Here is a 19,376-nt window from a genome sequence, read left to right as displayed (position 1 = left end):
GGTGTCTAGGATGAAGTTTTGAGGGACTCCCGAGTCTACGGGGAACTCGATAGAGTGAAGTCCATCAAAGCGTACGTGACAAGTTCTGTCGGAAATGATTATTCTAAATAAGAGGAGGACCCGATTAATCTGGATTAGCTTGAAAAGTAAGTCCTCTTTCTAGACTGAATCGAATGTCTTTTCAAGGTCGAGGGCGCCGGCCACCGTGCATTGCCTATTTTACACATGATTGAGGATGTGGTCTTGCCAGTTCCGTGGATTTGAGGTTTTTTAAGCCGAACTGATTAAGTGAAATGATAGAAGATTGTGTTCCAGAGGGAGGAGAATAAAATGTTGAAAAGGAACTTGTCCTCCATGAGGAAGAAATAGAAGAGAGTATTCGACCTCTGGCGCCGCCGACTCCTTATCGGTGTTGATCGAGGGCAATCTCTGGAGGGGTGTGGAGGGATTTGTCACAGCTGAGGTCGTGGCCGCAATTTGAAGAAACGTGGTCAAATGGTTGGCAGATAAAAAACCGAGTGACATCCCCTTTCCTGGGTTTTGACCAGCTGATCCGCTGCTTAGTAGGGTTTTTGTTTAGAGACTATGGTGGAAGAGGCTTAAGTTTGTATCGTTGGCCCAAAACAACGGGGTGGAGAGCTCTTTGAGACGGGAATCAGCGCAATCTGTGCTAATTCTTTGATTTTCGTTGCCACTTCGTCAGAGGTGTATTTGTAAGGGGAAATTCCTCTGAGAATGAGGGTTGGCTTTCACTCCTCCTTAATTGTGAAGGAACGATTTTATTATTTGGAGGTCTTGCTTAATTGGAAGGGTCTCTTGTGAGTGTTAGAACAATTGAGCCGAACTTTAAACCTGTTGGCCGGCAGATTAGTAATCTCGTATTTAACGGTTTTGCCTATATTCTTCATAACTAGGCTCAGTGACTACTGATTAGGTCGACTTAGCTCTCAACGATTTTACGGTCTCTGAATCTATTAGAGACGGGTAAGTACGACTACTATCTAGCAGGTAGCCTGTCAAGCAATGTACGTGTCAGATATAAAAAATACCTCCCATATATTAGGGTATTCATACTACCCAGCAGCAAACGTTCCACCACAGAACGGATGTATGGAAGAATGCTTTTGTGTCACACAGGTTCATGCTGGAAACGCTACCTATTGGATAGTATGAGTACTTTCGTTTGTACTATGCTGGATGCATTAGCTGTTGTTAAGCATGAATTTAGATTTAATCTTCTGTCCTGCGAGTAGATTCCGACGAAATACGTAAGTGGCCAACAAGTGATAATCAATTTCTTTTTGCCCATATCCAGTAGACAACTCCTAAACCTATTGCTAACCACGATATTGTGGACATGCCCGTTGGCGGGTTACACTGACGTTCTCGACCAAAATCGCACAGACAATACTCTGTCTGTCTGTCATATTATGAGCATGGTGTTTGCGGTTGCAGTAAAGGTTAATCCAAAACCGGATCCAAGCTTACTTTCGGTAAGCTATCAGATTACGTTAGTTTCCTTACAAATAAATGATTTAGGCATTCCATAGGATTTATTTATTAATTAAAGTTAATTAAACCTTTTTATTAGATTCTCCTAGTCCATGTCTGTGCAGGTGCTTCAAAATTCTGAGTGAAAGGAAACTTCCTTAAGTTGTGAAATTGAGAAGCATCATTAAGTACGAGTAGATTGTTTTGATTATCTGAAAGAATGAGAATAAATTAGTTGAATTAAAAAGTATCTAATTTATCTTACAGCTGTTCCCGATTGAATATTCAAATGCGCCATTCCTCCAATTGTTAATTTTGTAGGCTGTTGCGATTTAATAAGTGCTATCAAAATCATCCTGCGATTTCCACACGAAGTTAAGTACCACGGGTATGCATATATCATATTCGCTAATCTCTCACTCTGTTTAAGGTAAATGGAGGTTAAAGGTAAAAGCTGAATTAGAGTATTAGATACCGAAATTTCAAGAAAGGTCCCGATGAAACAGTATTCGATAATTTGAAGGAATCCAAACATTGCGAATCCATAGGCTCCTAACCAGTCAGTCTGTGAAAAAATGGTTGGATCGTTTCTGCTTATTTTTAAATCTTTTGCCAAACCCACATCTGCTGAACCAGATTAATCCTATTTGGTCACACTCCAGAAAAATCCCATACCTGCCTACTAATATAATATTGCTTCCTATAATCATTGGAAGCAATATTATCCCTTCCAAACTGATCCAAGGTACCGGAGTGCTACAAGGAAATATTTTCAACAATGGTTCCGTCGAGCCGAATTACCTTGAGCTGTCAGCTGTCTGGGTCGGTTTTGAAACCAAGATAATACTCGTTGCTGCTGACTGATTATCAGAACTACCAGGCTCCGTAATGAAAGGAGCATTGCTATAATCCTGGAGATGATAGTCATGTGGTGGTGAACCCGGTTGTGATGCTCGGTGGGATGAGTATTTGGAGTAACTTCGACGGGTTTGCTGAAAACTTGATCAAGCCACGACTGGAAAATACGGTCGGGTTCCGAAGGGTACAGTTCCCAGGTAAAACCATCTTAACTAGAACCTTCGTTGCCGTTCTCGTTTCAGTTAGCTAAACAAGTATCACGTGCCTGTAGTTTGCCGACTGTCTCAAAGACCACTTCCTCCATTAAAAATTATCGAGACTGCAGTGGGCTTGCTGCTTACGTATAGCCCACCATCAGCATCTCCCATGTTGTCTATTGGGTAAATCCGTTTATTTCGTCTGAGAGAGATGAGATTGATATTTTTTGTATACTTCGATGACCAAACAAAAATATTTTCCGGCAAGTAGCACGCCTCAAGCTCATGTTCATCGAGCAAATTATGGCGATGTTTACTTGTGGATCCAATCAGTGCCCATCCCTTATGGCCTGGGGTATCGAATATCATGTCATATCGTTTACACCGATGATATAAAAACAACTGAGTGCCGCCCTTAGTTCTTGATCCTTCTGTATGGACATTCACCCCTAAGGAATTTGTGGTATCTCGGCTAATTTTTCCTAGCACTTTCCCGATGGTGCTAGTCAGATCAACAACATTCAGGAGCCTTGGTATATCTCTTCGATCATATAAAGCAACCCTCATTCTGGTGTACTTTATGCCCACTTCATCGTAGGAGACAAAGGTTGTTGAATAGGTAGATATGTGGCGATTTGGACCCCCAGGCTACCAACCACCTGCTCATTCTGTTGACCGACCTGATGTCTTCGTCTAGTTGGAATTGTATGCCTCTATCAGGGCGTTAAGCAAGACGGTGTGTTAGGTTGTCTACATAGTTGTAAGTTGATGACACTGTAGAGAGTCAATGTCATCGTAGACTTCATCATTGACCTCAAGGACCGCCGTTGACATCTCGCTGAGTAGTGTTATTTTACTTCTCTTCATTACTCGAACGTCAGGGCTTTCGTCGATTTTATGAATAATGTCCTTACATTTGAAAAGGAGCTGCCGCAATAGTGTATTGCAATGCGCCGTTAGTGGTAATTCTCCTGAATGTTCACATCCTTTCGCTTCTTTCGTTGACCAGAAAATCAACCTTTACTCTCTGTTAAGGGAAAGTCGCACCGCGTCCTTGAAGAACTATTGTGCCCAACCTTTACTCTCAGGCTTCCCTGAACTATGCTGGACTGGCCTAACCTTTCTAGGGTCATTTTATCATCTCCGAACCCACTGTAGATACCCCTCAATTCGAACTGCGTTTTTTAGTCGTTAACTTTCTCAGTGCTTTCTTGCGCTCTGTGTTTCATTTTTCTCGACGAAAGAGAGGGGGGGAGGGTTCAGGTTCGTCTGGTACCTCGATTGGTAAAAAGCATAAATTTTCATTTCCGGCTTGTTTATTTTACGAACCACGATATTGCACGGTACTTGCATGAGCTTTATCGTTACCATGGTGAGCTTCACGAATCTGTAGGTGATGGCAATAACTTGCGGTGTGGGCAGGGACAACTATTACCACGAACATTAAAAATAACTTTGATCCACGAAATCAAGAAACCAAAAAAACAATTGAATTTTAAGTGAATTGATTATCTGAGGGAGCAGGAGAGAGATGATTTCCCACTTTTAGGTTGGTCTCTAGGTCCCTACAGTATAAGCTGCAGAAGAGAAGCAGGCCCGATGCGCTAATAATAACAAAAACAAGTGAGTTTACGTACGCTGATATTCTGCGCAAGGTCAAAACAGACACCTCGTTAATGGAGCTAGGTGAAAGGGTGAACCGCATAAGGCGCACGAAGAAGGGCGACCTATTGCTGGAATTCAAACCAGGCGAAAACAAGTCAGAAGACTTGCAGAAAAAAATCGAGTCGTCACTGGGTGAGGCAGCAGAAGTGAAGCTCAGTCAAAATCGAGTGGTTATTGAGTGTAAAGACTTGGACGAGATCACAACGAAGGAAGAAATTTGTCAAGCGCTACGATCCCAGTTGGGAATACAGTCGGTCCAGGAGCGAGATATTCTACGGCTGAGGAAGGCATATGGCGGCACACAAACTGCGTCCATAGGCCTAACACTTGAAGCGGCCAAAAGGGCTATCACAGCCAGTAAAGTTCGGATTGGCTGGGTCGTCTGCCGACTACGAGAGCAGATAACTCTGAAAAGATGCTTCAGGTGTTTGGAATTTGGGCACGTGGCGAAGAAATGTACTAGCGTTCACGATAGGTCCGACCTGTGTCGTAAATGCGGAAATAAAGGCCACATTGCAAAAGCCTGCGAAGAAAAACCCAATTGTCTGTTCTGCAGGCAAATAAACGACATTGACAGCGCCCATGTCACAGGCAGCAGCACATGTTCGGTGTATAGGAAGGCGATCAACACTATGCGCAAATGAGGTTCCTACAGCTAAACCTGAACCATTGCCAAGCGGCTCAGGACCTGCTCTCCCAGACGATATTCGAAAACAAAATCGACGTTGCTATTACCTGCGAGCAGTACAAAAACCTAGACAGTGGAGTATGGGTCGCGGATAAGAGCGGAAAGGCAGCGATATGGACATGCGGAAATCGGGCCATAGAAGGAACCACCAAGATCCTCGAGAATGGCTTCACTAGAGCAAAAATAGGCGGAATATCTATTTACAGCTGTTATGCGGCTCCAAGCCTTACGACAGAGGAGTTCCATTCTTTGGTGGAGAGGCTAGCAACAGACGCACAAAACCATAGTCCTAAGATAGTGACTGGAGATTTCAACGCATGGGCTGAAGAATGGGGCAGCCGAGAAACGAACGCAAGAGGACGAATATTACTCGAAGCTCTTTCTCGTCTGAATCTTGTAGTGGCTAACACTGGATGCGTGAACACTTTTCGTAAGAGAGAAATGGGGTCCGTGATAGATGTCACTTTTGTTAGCGATGTTTTAGCTAAGGATCTGCAGTGGTATGTCAGTGACGAATATACACATAGCGACCACCAGGCCATCATTTTTGAAATCAGACATGGAAAACGAATGAAACGGTCTCGGACGAGAGCTGAAAGGTGGGGAGCTAATAGGTTTGACGAGGAGATTTTCGGAGAGGTTCTGCAGCAAAATACAGCGCTTGAAGGAAGCGCAGAAAATAAAGCTCTGCAGTTTGGCGAGAAGTTGCAACGAGCATGTGACGCATCCATGCCAAGGTATGTTGTATCACAGAAGCGAGTTCCGAACTTTTGGTGGAATTCTGAAATCGGAGAATGCTGCAAGGCCTGCCTCAAGGCCAGAAGGCGCAGTCAGCGAAATAGAAACCGATCTGGATACGAGCAATTACATGAAGAGTATAAAAACGCTCGGAAGAAACTATCATACATGTGGCCATCATGAAAAGTAAAAGCGAATACTTTAAGCGACTGTGTAATGAAGCTGATACGAACCCCTGGGGTGGCGCCTATAAAACCGTAATATCGAAAGTTAAAGGCAAACGCTCCCCACCGATCTCTTCCCCTACTCTGCTTAATGAAATAGTAACAGATCTTTTCCCACAGAATGTGAGTACCGCTGACCTTCCCACTGTCGGGATAGACACCGCCGAAGTTCCAATGGTAAGCGAAAAGGAGGTCCTCGAAGCTGCGGATAAAATTGTTGGAAACAAAGCACCTGGCTTGGATAGCATCCCCAATAAAGCTCTGAAGGCAGCAGTAAAAATAGCTCCAAATATGTTTGCCGAGGCGTTCACCACATGCCTTAAAGAAGGAGTATTTCCTACACAATGGAAGAAGTAGAAATTAATTCTAGTCCCCAAGCCAAACAAACCTTTGGGTGAAGCTTCGTCCTACAGGCCGAAATGCCTTCTAAATAATACTGGCAAACTATTCGAACGAGTAATCTATAACAGATTAATTCGAATTGCCGAAAAGGATGGCGGTCTCTCCGAAAATCAGTTCGGTTTTCGAAAGGGGAGGTCTACAACCGATGCACTTGTCCTAGTAGCTAACACAGCTAAGACCGCACTTGACGAGGGCAAATGTTGTGCAGTGATTACACTTGATGTGAAGAATGCCTTCAATTCCGCTAGATGGAGCAAGATACTTAAGTTCCTAATCAACTTAGGCGTGGCGAAGTAACTGGTGCGTATTGTTGCCGACTTCTTAATCGATAGGGCTCTGTGCTGCGAGTCAGATGAAGGAATGAAATCCTACCAAACGACATGCGGAGTTCCACAAGGGTCTGTCCTAGGGCCACTCTTGTGGATTATTATGTATAACGGGGTACTGACCCTAGACCTTCCTACTGGTGTGGCCTCCATTGGTTTCGCGGACGATATTGGTGTGACGGTCTACAGCTCGCAGAGCATAAGACGGAAGTAGTACTTATTACCAAGCGGAGAAAGTGCACTTCCATGAAGATCAAAGTTGGAACGCAAACAATTTATTCGAGGCCTGCACTTAAGTACTTAGGTGTAATGATTGATCAAATGTTGAATTTCAGATTGCAAGTGGAGGGTGCAACAACCAAGACATATAACATCGGAGCGCTGCTTGCGAGAATGCTACCAAATATAGGTGGCCCAAGGCCGAGCCGTCGACTCCTTATTTCAAGGGTGGTCAGTTCGATCCTACTGTATGCAGCCCCAGTATGGGCAGATGCACTGGAAAATACAATAAATAAGAAAAAGATTGGAGTTGCGTATCGCATAAGTGTACTCCGAACATGTTGCGCTTACACAACAATTTCTAATGAAGCAGCTTGCGTGATAGCAGGAATGATCCCGACTGAGATTCTGGCGAAAGAAATACAACGACTTTACAATCGAACGTACCTCACCGGAGAATCTCCTGCCCGTCGGCGACAGTTCGCACGAGGTGAAACTGTCGCGGAATGGCAAGAGAAGTGGGACGAGTCAGAAAAAGGCCGTTGGACTCACAAAATCATATGGGATATCCGGAAATGGATCGAACGACCTCACGGCGAAGTAGGTTTCGACCTAACTCAATTCTGTATCGATTTGGGCGTGATGATTCGCCATATTGCCCACAGTGTGCAAACATTCCAGAGGACGCAGAACATGTCTTTTTTCACTGCCCCAGATTCGAAACCCAAAGGGCTACATTAGAAGCTACAACCGGGGAGCACTTTACACCCGAAAATATCATGGAGCTTATGGTGAAAGCCAAGGGGATATGGACCGCAGTTGAAAAAGTTATTGCAGCCATCGGAAAGAAGCTTAGGCAGGAGGAAGTCATCCGAAAGAATGAACGTGAGAGGAATACGAATGTTGACATGAGCGCAGAATAAATTCTGATCCAGCCCCGCGACGTAATACCAAATGGGAGTCCCGCGGGGAGAGTGGAAGGAGAAGGAGGTGGTTTTAGTGGGTAAGAGTCCCACATAACCGTGTGGCAGGAGCCTGCGGTAGCTTTTAAAGCTTTCCACCTTCCATCGGGGGAAAAAAAAAAAAAAAAAAAAAAAAAGAGGTCCCCTTTCGCTGGGTAAGTTCGTCTAATATGCGCCGCTAGTGGATTGAGCGGTTTCCAACAAACTCTGGAGCTGGACTTCTTTGATGGGGATGTCGGCGATTGCTGAATTGGTTAGGATGTTAACGTTGATTTCCTGGTCGGTTCACTCTGGCCTCTTGGCACGTTATTCAATGTGGGCGGGACACTAACAGAACATGTTGGAAATACATCCCTTTTTCTATTGAGACCTTGTGCATCAGAACCGTCGGGTTGAGTGAGCGTTCCAAGAATCGGTGACGAAAATAAGCGCAGGTTTCAACCTCTCCATGGAAACGTTGCAACTATTTCCGTCGACGTCGAGTATGAAAAGTACATTTGACATACGGCAAATTACACCGTAGGGTCCAGTATAAGGATGTTGCGAAAGTGACTTCCTCACTGAAGTAATTCTTAGGAAAACATGCGAACAAGCTTTCAGATCCTTATGCGTTACGATGAGCTGCTGGGGTTGGTTGAACCTCTCGCATCTACTGATGGAACTTATCGACGAACAATTACGGGTCGCTGCGGCGAAAATCTCTCCGGAAAGTCTCAGGGTGGTTCCAAAATGAAGTTCACCGCAGCTGGCACCCAAATCCTCTTTGAATGTATTTCGCAGTCCCAGGTGGACGGTGGGTAGTAGTTAGATATCCTTGTTCGTTCGGCTAAACCATTGGACGCCGGGTGATACATGGAAGTGCGGGTGAACACGGACTCAAACTGAGTTCCTTGGTCGGATGTGACCATCCTGGGGGCTCCACAGCGGAAAACCCAACTGTAGTAAAAAGCATCGGCGACTGTTTCAGTACTTTAGTCTGGCAGGGGTACTGCCTCCGACTAGCGTGGAAATCTGTCCACAATTATTGAGCAATAGCGATAACCACGCGGTGGCATTAGCGGTCCAACCATGTTACTGTATACTTGGTGTCCGGAAGGAAAGGAACTCGTTTTTGGGTGCCTATCAATCTTTGATTTTTGGCAGGGAATACACGATCCCGCGAAAGGAAGAATATCCTCGCGCATGCTTAGTCAAACGAATTTTTTACTGATGGCTTGAAACGTAACGCGGGCATTGAGATGAGAACATCGGTGATGCACGTCGAAGATTCATTCACGCAAAGTTACCGGATCGAAAGGCCCTGATCTGACTCGTCGAAAGGTTGTAACCGAGGAGAAGTAAAGTTGTCGTTCAGTAGGCTTCGCTGGCTAATTTATCCATTCCGATTAGCGTTGGCAAACTTATAGTTTCAATACATGAAAGTGAATCGATAACGATGTTGGCTTCTCCTCTCACGTAGCGTATATCCGTCGAAAACTGGGAAAAAAAAAATTCGAGCGCCTGAGCTGCCACGGTGATGCCTTGTCCGCCTTTTGCACGAAGGCGAAGGTAAGCGGTTTGTGGTCAGTTCTAATCACGAACTGAGATCCTTCAAGGAAATGTTTGGGAGTCGGTGGACGCACAGGCTCATTCCCAACATTAAAATGTGGCTTGAGCGGAAACATGGGGAGACCAATCACATCATCCAGTTCCTGGCGGGATACGGTGGTTGGTACAGGCAGTATCTGCTTCGCACCATTCCTTGCTGATGCCGGTGAAGAAAGGAATCTGTATCGGTGGTAATTTTGACAGGTGATCCGAGAGCCGGTATGGCAGTTGGAATTGACATTAATCCTCCTCCTCGAGTGATACCATTGTTGGTAGATATTCCTTCGTGATTGGAATCGGATATGGAGTATGGCATTCCAATTTCTCCTTCTCCCATCATCAATCTGCTGGCAATCTGAGCTTGATAGTTTTTGATCAATGGCTTGATCACCTCAAAACTTGTCGCCACCTTCTCTTGCACATCAAAGTACGGTTCATCAGACTTAAGGAGACCGAAGGGCACTGAATTGCTTTATCAAGGTTTCTCCCAGATGGCCCCTCTTTCCTATAATTCTTTTCTAGAATCTAAACCTGTGTAGCGAGGTCCTTTTGCCCCGTCAGTATCGCCTCGATCATGGCTATTCGGGTACTGTTGTTTAATACTAGGGCTAGGGAGGAATCGAGGACCAACACGGATTTGATTGTAAAAAGGTAAACGGCTCGACGGACCAGCAAGGCTATTGGTAGAAATTAAGGTACCCGCCAAGGAGCTCAAAATTGTGACCAATTAGGATTGAAGCAATAAATGTACTTACCGTGACTATACAAAACAAACCCAACGCCAGTGTTCCTGAACCTGTGCCAATTTGGACGAATACCACTGATGAGAATATCCTATTTAATTCCAGAATATAACTGTTTATGCTTTGATTCAACACCATGCAATTCTTTAATTGTGTTTTGTACAGTAGCTGATCCTTCCGAATAAACTTGAGTGTTTCTTGAAAAGCTGCGTGTTGTAACTCAACAGATACGTAGACACCAAAAACTATTGTACATAGCACAGCATCGTATAGTATATTTCCCTGATATGCATAAAAGATTTCCAGAAGTTGCGCTAAATAGTTATATGTATAAGTCTTCGCTGTGCCATCACTCATGGGAAAGCCAATCAAGTGTATTTCAAAGAAGAGTTCAATTTTTTTTAGTTGCACGAAAGAATAAAGTGGATACGCGCCAATTATTAAAATTATAATTAAGCAGATAAAGAGTGCATATTTCGCGAAACTTGTGTATCTTGTTGCGCATTTATCCATTATTTTTTTTCGACTAGGTCCGCTGTTCCTGTTAAACTTAAAAGCATTTCGAACAGAAGTGAGGAGTCGTTCCGTTCCCTTTTTATATTTAAGGGTGCAGTAAAGTTTTGTAGAACCCTGAAAAAAGAGGGAAAGTCATGTTTTATCACATAATTTTCTATATTTCGTTCAAGGAATGCTAGAATCCTACTATTTAAGATATTTTGCCTCTAGATAGTGACCTTACCAAATAAGAAATTCGATCTAAATTTTTGAAAATCAATTTCTGAGAAGTATTTCTCCTCTTGGTGACTGATCTCTTTCTTCACAGATTCTGATCCTTCCACTCCTCGAACACCAACTTGTTGGGGTGGGGGGACTTGTAGTGGTGATAAGAAGTCACAGATTTCACTCGCGATTATGAGTAATCAGGTTGCAGCCGAGACGGGAATTTTAGAGACCTCACCTAATTCATAACTCAATGGAAAGTTTGCTTACGGGGCAGCCAGCCAAAAAGGAAAGTACAACCATTCTCACCTTAGGAGAAACTGGATATCCAACTACGGTCGGCCTTTACGCGGTAGTACTGTCTAAATCGACTCCTAAGAAGAAGAGGAAGGGTTGTGGTATGTACAGCAATCAAACACTTCGGGACCTATTTTTCAAAGTGCAGCAGAATATTTAAGTTTTGTGAGCTTTCTCGCTTGCCCCGTCTGAGTTTTACTCCATACGTTATGGCACTTCTAGACCAAAAAGAACTATATAGTTTTTCACTGTTCTTTATTTCTATTTTGAGATGGCTCTGCTCGCCGAATCAAGTTCACGGTTAGTTCACGTATGACTCCTCCGAGCCCTCGGCACTAGTTGGTTTCGAGCGTCCCTGGAGATTAGTTGTTCGGCCCACTCAGTATTCTGCTTTCTAAGGTACCGCTCGATGTGATGTGTGGAATGTCAGGCTCGACACTGGGCTAATGTGATGACGAGGTCCAGCGGTTGGCTGTAGGAAAGCTTTGGTTTTGGGAAAGTCAGGCGCTGGTCTCTTAAGAGCTGGCAATTGTCCTGGTACGTAGACCTTGACCGAGTATAGAATCAGCGGCTCTTGTAACCACAGAATGAGTCAGTATAGTTACAACATTCGACTTGGGGACCACCCCAGATGGCTACCTGAAAAGAATTCTCCTTGCGGGGTACCCTGGTGGTGCTCATACCCCAAATTCTTATTATTATCTGCTACTAAATCTTTAATCCCTAGGAATAGTACGCAGCACTACAATATCCGGAAATAAGCGATCTTTATGGTTGAGGGATTGACTAATTTCTAGTGTCCTAAAACCCCCGGTATGATGAGCTCAAGAGGTCCGTCGGACGAAAGCGTTGAAACTACCCTCGGCTCAGGGCCAACTGGAGTTGCTATGCCTTTCGGAACATACCATAGAGTCTCAGGCATGCAAACGGCAGAACTCTTTCCCTATCCCTAGTACAGGAGAAGTGGTGGGCGTAGTTTAGTGAGTCTTTAGGGAAACGTTGACCAGTAAGGAAAGGGGACTACAGGCTAAATACTGTGTATCAGAACCTTCCTTTCATCTTTACCAGGAAAAACGAAAGAAAGGGATGCTGGTGACATGGACGCTGCTGGTGTGTATGAACAGAACCCAGGCAAGGATTCGGGAGATTGGAGGGGGAAGTTCATGAATCCCAGGTAGGGCAAATCTTAAAACGTGGATGGTTTCAGCTTGGTGTTCGAACTGGACCAAAAGAGCCTGGGATAATCGCGGTATGGTACTTCATCTCTTTTTTTGAGAGCAAACAACAATGATGGGAAGGCATTTACGCAAATACAGCAAATATAGGATACAACAAGCCGGAGAAGGAGTTAAGTGAAGAACGGAAGAATACTCTACATGAAGGGATGATACCCTTTACAGATGAGGACATGGGCACTGACGCACCTCCAAATGCGGCAATTCTTAGAGAAATCAAACATGAGCAGATCGAGCCTTTGACGGTACGGTATGGGGAAGACCTGGTTACACACCGGTAGTGGCAAACAATTTTAAATTTGTTCTACCAAATATTAGATTTAGCTTATGTTGAAATTAATCTGGAGCGTGCTAAAGCCCCACCTGGCGGGCTGACAAAACTGCAGTACTGTCCATATATTTTTCTAGTGCAAGAACCAAGGGTTCAATTTTATAAAATCTGCGGAATTGGATCAGTTAAGAGAGAACCACAAGACCGAGAGCTTGTGTCCTGATATCAAAGCTGCTGTAAGCAATTATGCTGAGACAGTTCTGTACCCAGAACCTACTCACGATCATCTTAAAATATCAGATTAACGAGCTAGAGAAAAAATCATCATAGTTGCTCCTTTTTACGTACCCTATGATTCTCTGTATCCTCCACCGACGCAAGAAGTAAGAGATCAGATAGCGTAGACAGGATCAAGTGGGCTCCAACTGGAGAGGAGAAGGTCTGATTTCATTACTTCAGTTGATCTCATGACTGCAAATGTGCGGGGCGCCCCTTCGTTCGTGAGGCACGGTAAGTGTTTGGAGCGAGACTCCTTTGGAACATATTGTGAGGAACGGGGGTGATCTCAAGGCTGAGTAGAGTCATTGGAAGGGGTGAGTAGTTCAAATTGGACTCTCTTAGAAACCCCGGTGATACCTCCATGGATTTCACACTGGAATCAATGCAGACTGGGGAGTACTCCGTCCGAGGGAACAGGTGAGAGAAGTGGAAGGGGGAGAGTTGGCGGGTCCTTCAAATCGAAAGTATTGCAAGGAGAATTGGAACACTTCGGGAGCAGTTGTTGCAAATAAAAATGTGCGAGTTGCCAAAGCACCCGTCATGGATGGCATCTATCTGGCGATGCTAAAGGAAGTTATAGTGCCCTTAGGGCGATGGCTAAGAAATATTTTTCAAGCATGCCTTGATCTTGGATACATGTCTACTCCTTGACAGTAGGTTAAGGTAGTGTCCATGCCGAAGCCTGGGAAAATTACTATTTAAACCTATAGAACTTCAGAGCTGATCAGTTTGACATCACTTTTGCTGAAATGTTTGGAGGGATTAATTGAGCATTACATTGGTGGAAAGAGGCTAAGGTTGCACCCACTAAATGTTTAACAATGTGGAAACTCTGGGAGTCTGTTCTTTATCTTTGGTTTCAAAAATTGAGGATTGGTGGGGGTGTTTATGGACATTGAAGGCGTCTTTCTTTATGAGGTCGCCCGAGAACACGGTAGCAACAATATTTTAATTAAGTGGTTCTATGCAATGTTAACGCTGAGATTGCTGTGTCCTGAGGGGGAAGCAATGAAAGGCTCATCCCAAGGAGGGGTGCACCCGCCACTTCAATGCAGTATCTTGATTGACCCACTGTTAGGTGATATCAAAATTTGTCAATACATGATTAAGCTTTTGCTGATGACTTGGCTATGATAGCTGACTATCGGGATCTCCCAACGGTGTGAAGACATATATATAACGCCCCGTTAACTTGGTTGATAGTTGGTGTCTCAGGCATACACTTCCACTCAAATCCAAATAAAAACACGTAGGTAGAAAGGCGGCCCGGTCTGATTATGCTTCAGGTTAAAGTTGCATCATTCGGCAAGTCCTCACACGACCTCCGCGTGGTGGCCGCTGGAAACCGTCTTCGGGCGGGCCAAGAGTGTGTAGGGCCGGGCTGGGAGTAGGCTCATCCAATTGACGAGGATCTGCTTGTCTGCTGGTCATGTGTTAGGGGCAAGTAGATCTGGCGGGGGGATGAACTGAAGCAACAGCCCGGGGATCGTTCTCCCTGCACCGGAGAAGGTGCTAATAGGACCCCAAGCCAAGGTGGAGCAGCATACGCCAAGGGCTGCGTGGCCAATGGGGAGCTTGGTCTTTAGTATGCGAATTCTGACTACCTTCAGTTTCAAATAAGACCCTTACCCTGGTGGCCGGGGAATAGAAGGAAACTGAATGGTTTTGTGTTATTCTAGACAAGAAACTTCTTTGGAACAAACGATGAAATGAAGCTGTGCAGACGGACCAGTGTCTCGACATGGGGACTTAGGCTTCATAAAGTAATTTGGAAATATGCTACTATCATTAAGCCGATGTTCGCTTATGCATACGTAGTGCGGTGGGCTAAGGTAAGATAAAAAGTTTTCACTGCCAAATAGTCGCACTACAAAGAAGTGTGTGTCTGGGTATTACTGATGACATGAGCACAACATCTGGCGCAGCTCTAGATCATCATCATCAACGGCGCAACAACCGGAACTCCAGACATCCCGGTTTTGTGCCGAGGTCCACCAATTCGATATCCCTAAAAGCGGTCTGGCATCCTGACCTACGCCATCGCTCCATCTTAGGCAGGGTCTGCCTCGTCTTCTTTTTCTACCATAGATATTGCCCTTATAGACTTTCCGGCCTGGATCATCCTCATCCATACGGATCAAGTGACCCGCCCACCGTAACCTATTGAGCCGGATTTTATCCACAACCGGACGGTCATGATATCGCTCATAGATTTCGTCATTGTGTAGGCTACGGAATCGTCCATCCTCATGTAGGGGGCCAAGCTCTAGATGCATTACTCAATTTGAAGCCTTTAGATATATACATTCGAGGCACTGCACTGGGAGCAGCTCATAGGGTAATTCCCTTTGATCAGTGGGGCACCAACGAAAGTGAGAGGCACAGAGCATTAGAAGAGTTATTGGGAGAACTGAATCCAGTTCTTATAATGCTGAACGCATAATGCGTTCAGATTCTTGGGCCTTCATACATCTGTTTGGCAGAAGATATGAAGTTATCCTGAAACGTAGAGAAAAGTGGGAAATTTCAGAAGAATATGTGGAATGCTATACGGAAATCCCCAACAATGATGACTCAAAACCAGAACATAGTTCTGGAGCAGAAGTCTATCTCTTGAGTAAAAATGAGAATTGGGCTTTCCGGTTGGGATAATATGCACCATTTTTTCAGCCTGAATGGTTTGCAACCTGGGGCAATCTGGGTTTGAAAATCTTTCAGGAGTGTAGAAACCGATTGAACTCTATTTCTAGATTCAATTCGGTGGAAATTCTCTGAGCACCCGATCATTATGGTGTAGAGGGAAGTGAAATCTCGGATGGCAAAAGAGGGCTGCCTGAACTGGAACCAGCAATGGGGGTGTCAGTAGCATTGGCTAATGCTGCTATCAAGAACTGGAAAGAAACTTCCCATAACGGTAGCTGGCAGAACCTTAACCAAACTTTTTCTATCAGAACCAATAAATACGCTATCTTTATCCTGTCAAAATGCAGGACGACTGAGCATTCTGACTGGTCATAATTCACTAGGTGGTGATGATACCTGTATGTCCAGTGATTAGGCAGCGGTCCGCCTCTGACGTCAGATTTTTGGTGCTAATGTGTTCCAACTGCAGCGAATAGCATCACATCTACTAACCAAAATGCTGGGATACATAGACGAAACCGGGATATTTCGGTAGACGGGGAAGTCGAGTACAATGAACCACTAGTGTCTGAGTTCTCAGAGGCTTTGGCTCTTCCGCACCTCATAAACACACACACCATATAATTTATCGCTCTTCGGACCATTATTCTTGGATGGCCAAGAATCATTTTCGTCCCCGGGCTACAAGTCGAACAAAAGCAAGGAAGCATTTATTCGTGAGGTACATGTAAAAAGTATGCATGAAGGACCTCAAGGGTTGCTGGAAATCACAATACAACGCTTATGAGCGGGGGAAGAATATAGCGCTAGATATTGGACAACAGTGTATCCATTGTATGAAAGCAAGGCGAAGGATGTACACGCAACTGATGGGTAATTTACCTTCACATCAAGTGGAACCAGCATGTCCTTTCAGCAACTGTATCACCGATTTTTCTGGACTCATTTGGATCCATTATCCTTCGCGAGGAAGTCGTCCGCAGAAAAGCTACTTAGCAGTAGATGAAATGGCCAGTTGTGGTCAAAAGCGGAAACTAGCACGCATCGTTCAAGGAAGTCGCGAAAGTAGTAATGCGCGAGGTGGCTCCTCCACTAGGATTCAGGGTTCACAAAGTGAATGCACTGAAGTCTGCTGGGTGGCTGATCAGTATGTATATACGAGAATCATTTTGCGGATGACATATCCTTCGACAGATTCAAAAAGAAAGACAAAAAAATTGGAAGTCGACCGATTCGGTATGAGGCCCCAAAATGGTCAGCAATGTAGCTCTGCAGGGAGCTCCAGCTGTAATTGACAGGTTGGCGTCTGCTGAACGAGTGTATGTCAAGTGGTTTTGCTATTTGGCTAGATCGCACGGCATGCTCTCCCCAGGCTTCAGGTGCCTGGGTTTCCACCATAGGGTGGCTGACTGCGACGCAAAAGACCACGTGTGTGTTCATTGCTTACAGAATGGCCTGCAGAACAGCTAGTTGCGGCCATCTAGCGTCTGACAGGCAGCATGGTTCCGTACTGGTAGGTCCACAGACACCACCTTAATGCATGTGAAAAACTTTGTTGTCCGTTATGTTAGCAAAAACGTCCTTGGAATCTTTATAGATTTCAAAGGTGCGTTTGATTACCTGAGTTGGTCATCAGTGTTGTCGAAACTTCGTGAGTGTAGCTGCCAGGAACTAGCTCTGTGGACGCGCTACTTTCATGGTAGGAAACCATTCATTCAAGGTGCCAGTGAGCGAGTGTGGGCTAATGTGGCGTACTGCTGCCCATAGGGATCTTACCCAGGTCCATTTATATGATGATGATGGTGGATAAACTGTTAGGTGAGCTTAATTCGGTGGTTGAATGCGTTGCTTGCGCGTGGTCTCTTAAAGTTCGTGTCGCGGTCTTAACTGAGGAAAACGTTGCATTGTTGTTAAAAGGGAACCTTGGTCTTCCTCCCTTAGTAAAATTAAACGGAGTAAATTTGAAGAAAGTGATATACTTGGTAGTCACAGTCGCGGAGCGTATGCGCTTTTACTCACATCTGATCGAGTTCACTACGCGTTTAATCAAATTAGTACGTATGGTGAGATGAGGATTGAAGGGAGGATGGGGTTTTAGGAGAGTTGCCTTGCATGTTCTACGTACGGGTTCCCTCTGAAGTATGAATTTGTGATGATGATGCAAGGTAGGAAACTGATCTACTCTTGTCAGCGAGTAGCATTGTTGGCGTGCTCTCCTGTATCTCGCATGGTTTGGACTGATGCCATGCAGGTTTTGTGGGGTGTTTCTCCTCTTGATTTAGAGGTAGTCCGCATGCCGTGGTTTACAGGATCAGGAGGCATGTGTCTTTGCTGCAAACTGATTTAGTTAGGGCGGATCGGGTGGAGAGGTTACAGTTGTTTGCTGTCAAAATGTTGTTAGATGAGAGGGTAACATCTAAGTGGCAGCTTCTAGTCAACCCGTATGGGAGTGCCGTCCAGAGGTACTCGGGGGAGCAATCAGACCGGAGGTTGTAAAGGACTAATCTAAAGTGGCTCTTGTCACATAAAAACAGCGGAGGTTACCTGGTACTATTGGAATTGGGATGACCCTTCGGGAGCATATGTTCGAGGAGAACTCCTGGGAGTGTGAAATGGAATGTACTTTGAGCTTCGAGGTAGACGCAATTTTCAACTCAAGACCGTTTATAACGCTATAATGTGGCTTGAATCATTTAGCCACGTTAACAGCAGGACATTTTCTCATCCGCGAACCGTTGAAGGTAACTGTCGGTCTACATGCACAACCCTCAAGAAAGGATGTTAACACAAGGTGGAAGCTGGTTTCACACATCAAGGAAGATTTCTGGAATCGATGGTCCAAAAATACTTGACAGAACTTCAGCAACGCAGCAAATGGTATCAGCAAGGTGCATTACGGTGACAAGGGTTTAGCGAGAGTTCAATTCACAAAATAGCACCCACTTATTAGGTCGCCCATTCAGGGCATATTTGGATAAACTACTCTAGCATTGCGGCAGAGGAAAACAGTTCGAAATTCACATGATTTACCTGAATAGCTTGCATTGCAGCACAAAGGCATTTCAATTGAATTACGAAATCATCGCGAACAATATATAATGTATAAAGAACACTAATAGATCCCATCATAATAACACTAATGCAGAGAATTATTCTCCAATTCAGATTAGAATGTTTAAAAAAGTCGACCCCCATAATTGGGGCCATCACGAGCAAATACTTGTAAATTTTGTCAAACCTTTGCAGGCTATCCATTCCACGATAGATTTGAAATTCGACTGAAATATATGTACGTGCTGGCCGTGTTTATTTGCGAAGAAAGCATAGATACGATACCATTCATGACCAATTCAAAGTAATGGTGGCCAAGACGAATAAGTAAATGCAATTTATAATACATGAATGTTTTCAAAAGTAAGCAATTAACCCAAAGAATACTTATCTAAAGGATAAGCCATGCGAATGAATAATGAAACATTTTAGAGGCCTATTGTGCAACATTCACCCCTAACTGTTGGCGTAGTTTTATATTTTATTATGTATGCACATATGGTCTTGCATATTGGAAATGACCCAAGCTTAAAATTATTACCAGTAAATAGGCTCCTGGTAATTATGAGAACCAGAAGTTTTCAAAGCAATCCTAGTTGAAATACCTTCCTCCTTACATCTGGCAACAATGCGCTGGTGAATTAACCTTAAGACCCCGTAGGATAGGGTTGAATTGCCCTTAGACTCTTTAGTCTCCTTTAACTTTCGTCCTCATTGCCTTCTTCACTAGCACATCCTGTATTTTACCAATTACGAAGCAACTCCAATGTATTGGGTATC

At 44.4% G+C, this 19,376-nt stretch overlaps 1 protein-coding gene across 1 annotated transcript; it reads right to left on the bottom strand.

The window, feature by feature from the left end:
• Positions 1 to 1,594: 1,594 nt before the first annotated feature.
• LOC119646234 lies at positions 1,595 to 18,828 on the bottom strand. The gene is made up of 5 exons (XM_038046624.1): positions 18,576 to 18,828; positions 10,113 to 10,730; positions 1,967 to 2,056; positions 1,757 to 1,912; positions 1,595 to 1,703 (listed from the first exon to the last, which is right to left on the bottom strand). Exons 1-5 carry the CDS (start codon positions 18,798 to 18,800, stop codon positions 1,650 to 1,652), a joined length of 1,143 nt encoding a protein of 380 aa, XP_037902552.1. The 5' UTR covers positions 18,801 to 18,828; the 3' UTR covers positions 1,595 to 1,649.
• Between the last annotated feature and the right edge of the window lie 548 nt (positions 18,829 to 19,376).

This window comes from Hermetia illucens, chromosome 1 (genome assembly GCF_905115235.1).
Source record: "Hermetia illucens chromosome 1, iHerIll2.2.curated.20191125, whole genome shotgun sequence".
Lineage (NCBI taxonomy): Eukaryota > Metazoa > Arthropoda > Insecta > Diptera > Stratiomyidae > Hermetia > Hermetia illucens.
The sequence above is the reverse complement of the archived record's forward strand: the minus strand, read 5'-3'. Positions and strand labels throughout refer to the sequence as shown.